The 4,215-nt window shown below is 45.9% G+C and overlaps 1 protein-coding gene across 1 annotated transcript; it reads right to left on the bottom strand.

Moving 5' to 3' along the window:
* Window positions 1–801: 801 nt before the first annotated feature.
* Window positions 802–1,339, bottom strand: LOC119284060 (uncharacterized protein At4g22758-like). Its single transcript, XM_037563353.1, has 2 exons — window positions 1,042–1,339; window positions 802–938 (listed from the first exon to the last, which is right to left on the bottom strand). The coding sequence occupies exons 1-2, from the start codon at window positions 1,337–1,339 to the stop codon at window positions 802–804; spliced, it is 435 nt and encodes a 144-aa protein (XP_037419250.1).
* Between the last annotated feature and the right edge of the window lie 2,876 nt (window positions 1,340–4,215).

The raw sequence follows: 4,215 nt of genomic DNA, 5'->3' as shown, positions 1-4,215 counted from the left end.
GCCATATTTTCAGACTATTCTTGTGACGTGTCTCTTGAGCGATCATTATTTTTCTCGCCCCCCTCATGTTCAAATCCTGGCTCCGCCCCTGGGTAACACTACGTACACACTAATCCAGAGGATCCGACAGACCGATCAACCAAAGAAGGATCGAACTTCAGTCATATATACTGGACACATGCCGATATGCCAACTCGTTTTACAGGGCACACGCTACTTTCCTTCAGACATAAGACATGGCAGGGATGAGTGAAGAAGCAGATGATGCTACCATACAGTACGTTGATTCCAGGTGAAGTATCTCGTGAAAACCAACAACCAGTGGAAACTCTGAAAGTGCCCATCAGTTTGGTAAGGAACAGCTGAGATCACAGGTGGGATCATATTCACCCACTTAAATCTGATATTGCATCCCTATCTGTTACAAGTCCTTGTTATACTGCATGATGTCATCAGAATTCGGAAGAAACACAAAACATAATCAACAGCACGTATTACAGACTTCAGTTTCCTGTGCCTCACTGACAAGATGGTCCCTCATGGCACTAGGTACATACATATACGTTGCAACTTGCAGCTGTATACATACAGCGTCTCCACGTACTTATCTCGAGCTCGTAAATACGCCGGACATGTATCAATATATGTATCGTTCCTTCGCCGAACTGTACGTACCTAAGGTTACACTACTTACACACTGATCCAGAGGATCTGACAGACCGATCAACCAAAGAAGGATCGAACTTCAGTTATATATACTGGACACATGCCGATATGCCAACTCGTTTTACAGGGCAAACGCTACTTTCCTTCAGACATAAGGCATGGCAGGGATGAGTGAAGAAGCAGATGATGATCTGATCTCAGCGTCAACCTGGGGGCGCAGAGGAAGAAGTTGCGAGAGCCCAAGTCCACCACCTTCGCCTCCGGGTCGAGAGCTGCATCAACGGAATCTTGATTAATTCAGGCGCGCGGCCGGGGACGTTTAAAGGAGGAACTGGAAGGAAGGCATACGCAACGCGGCCTCTGGATCTTACTTACCGTCGAGGGCGTATTTGGAGAGGTGCAGCTCGAACCGTGCGGCCTTGTCGATTGCGCCGTCTTCGGCCGGGAGCGGCGGCCTGCGACCCTCGGCGGCATACGCGTCGACGGCGGCACGTGCCAGGTCGGCCACCGTGGCGTCGGCGCCCAGCAGCACGTGCACCGGCCACAGGCTCCGCTCCACCGTCACGTTCACCAGCAGCCGCGTCAGCCGCGGCGCCGGCCTCTCCGACAGGGCCGCCACCGGGTGGCCCAGCAGCGCCTCTATCGCGGCTGGCATGTGCACGGAGCTCCTCATGGCTGGCCGGGACGGAGAGAGAAATCAATCAAGACTGATCGACGGTGCGCTGCGTATAGTGGACCGTTGTCTGACTGACTGTTGTTTGCACTGACACTGACAACTTATATATATAGGAGTATGTATGTACGTATAAGTTTTATGTACGTGGCTACGTGGCTACGTGGTGGTAGTGATAGTGAGCAAATTCGATGTGGTATTGGTCGCGGTCGCATGGTAGAAGACGACGACTGAATCGGTGCTGGGCTATGATAGGTGGAGGGAGCGAAGAGGCACGTACGAATGATACGAGGCCACGGGGCTGGGGATGACGGCATGCACGACGGCGTCGATGGAGTTCAACTGGGGAAGGCGCTAGCTGACTCTGGCTATGCGGTGATCGGTCGTTGTAACGTGCTGGATGGCCGGGGGCACGGCGGCCGCGGCGACGAATGTACTACGTCCACGTCTTCCCCAAGACTCGAACGGAATCTACTATGGAGACAACCCATGATGGATAGCCTAACTGACAAAATGGGCAGGGCAGGCTAGCTTGTCGCAGGACACGCAGATGAGGAAACATGAACCTACCCAGTCCTGGCTGCCCGATTGCCTCGTGATCCATAAAGCAGTTGAATCCTGCACTGAGGGCACAGTAAACTTTAAGTTTTAACTTTTGAGACGTGTGATTTTGCATCAAAAGATATGCAATGTTGAAAATCGAAAGCCAAAAGGAAAAACACACTTGAGGGGCTTGGTGCTCGCTCACCTGCGTGTCACAAATCCTCTCCCTAGTTTGTCCGCACTTCAATTAAACTCCTAGTTCTTCGTGCGTTATGTGTTTCCCTTTTTTTTGTGTGTTTTTCCCTTTCAACATGTCCTTTTGCTATCTTGTAACTTGTTGTTGTTGTTTTCACTGAAAAAATCGTGAGGAAAGCAGATGACCGGTTTTAAAATAACTTTGCGACTGGTTTAATTTGAACACTCAAGTTTTCTTCATGCATGTCCAACTTTGATAAGTTAGATTGAAGCACACAAATTGGCGCATTTACCACAAAACATAATGGCTACCTTTAGAAAACTTGAGTTCAACGGGTCAATTTTGCTGGGAGTTGGTGCTTTGAAAGTGGGGGAATAAAAAACCGAAGATATGAAGGGTCCATGTTGGGCCCACAAGACAAAGCACACGAATTGACATGAACGTATACAATGGACAAAGCAAAACCCTCCCCAAGCAGCAAAACCTGGATGTCCCTAGAAAAACTAAAATGTGGCAGTTTTTATGTCGGGCCGGAGGTTATTTTCCAGGATGGCCCGGATTGCAGGATCTACTAGAGATGCTCTGACTCCTGACATCTCCTATTCCCTGCAACTTATCTATTACATCCACTTTTCGCCTATCTCATCTAGATTTTTACTCTAATATTGGTCATTCCCAACAATAATCTAGCACAAGCGAGCTCATGGTGAAAAAATAAGCCTCCTTGCGGCTTGATATGTTAGCAGCCATACAGAGAAATAGCCATCTCTTTCCCGGGGTCTCCGTATTCCCAGACTGTATTTGGAGTTCATAGTGTTTATTTTCTTCCTCTGCCATAAATCCCCTAAGCTAGCTTCTATGCATGCTTTTCTTTGCATGTGATCTAGTAGTCTTTGTTATGGCGGCAAAGGAGTTTTCGCCAACTGGTAGCTTGTGGAGCTTGCCTCTTCTTCAGCGGAGATTGAGGCATTGAGCAACATATATATGTGCTAGAAATTATTTGTATGTTGTAAGGTGGTTGAGTATGTACTATTTTACATCGATTTTATGGCGATAAGTAGTACATTTATTGCGAATGATCTTTTATGTGTTATGAATTACATTCATTGGTTTGGATTTATTGGGGGCAAATCATGCATGCATTTTGACAGAGAATTATTGTATCTCTCACAAATAAAATAGTGGTTCTTTTTAGAGATTGATACTTGGTCTCATAGTTAACCCACATTTTTTCTACATGTACTCAGACAATCATTAGTGTTATTTGCCAAGACCCAACCTAGTCTGGTGGTTCTGATGTTCAAAACATATACAATTGCCACAAATGTGGTGGGTTTTTTATGATAATATTGCGGACAGTTAATGAATAAAACGATCATAAATTAAGCATTTTCTTAACTACATAACGGACTGTTGTTTGAAAATACCCACCGGTGTGGCACACTAGTCCAAATCATGTCTACAGAGACCCCGCACATCAAAGGAAAAACAACACGTGTGAAACAAGTGTCTAGTATTCCACTGACAATTGCCTTTCAACAGAAACAATGTATTAGTGGTGGATGTTCTATCGAGTGTTCCCCGGAATATTGCCTTTCGACATATTGCCTTTCAACAGAAAACATGTATTACATGTGGATGTTCTCTCTAGTGTTCCATGTAATATTGCCTTTTGACAGTCAACTTGTCTTCAGTTAGTGCACCATCTAACGACAGTCAACCTCACACAGGATCCAAATGCTGGACTAAACTAATCTAGTATCATAGTGACGATCGACTTGTTAGCCATGAAAGATAAATTGTGCGTACCAATGTATATCATAGATTTTTTTTTCGAAAAGGGGGGCTCCCCGGCCTCTACATCAGAATGATGCATACGGCCAACTTTATAAAAAGCAAATAGGTTCAACAAGATCTTATAGTCTCAAGAAAAGTAAAGAAAAGCTCACAAAGAGCCAATAAAAAAGTAGCCAAAAAGCCACAACCGGCTGGCATAAGAAAGATAGGAAAACTAATTGCCTATCCTATTACATGACCGCCATCCAAACCGGTTGAAAATATCCCGTGCTACCATCTCCCACCAGATAGATACAGAAACCAAACGCTCCCTGGCCTCCGTCGGAGTGAGTAGCGACCA

The sequence above is a fragment of the Triticum dicoccoides genome, chromosome 4A (assembly GCF_002162155.2).
Source record: "Triticum dicoccoides isolate Atlit2015 ecotype Zavitan chromosome 4A, WEW_v2.0, whole genome shotgun sequence".
Taxonomy (NCBI): Eukaryota; Viridiplantae; Streptophyta; class Magnoliopsida; order Poales; family Poaceae; genus Triticum; species Triticum dicoccoides.
The sequence above is the reverse complement of the archived record's forward strand: the minus strand, read 5'-3'. Positions and strand labels throughout refer to the sequence as shown.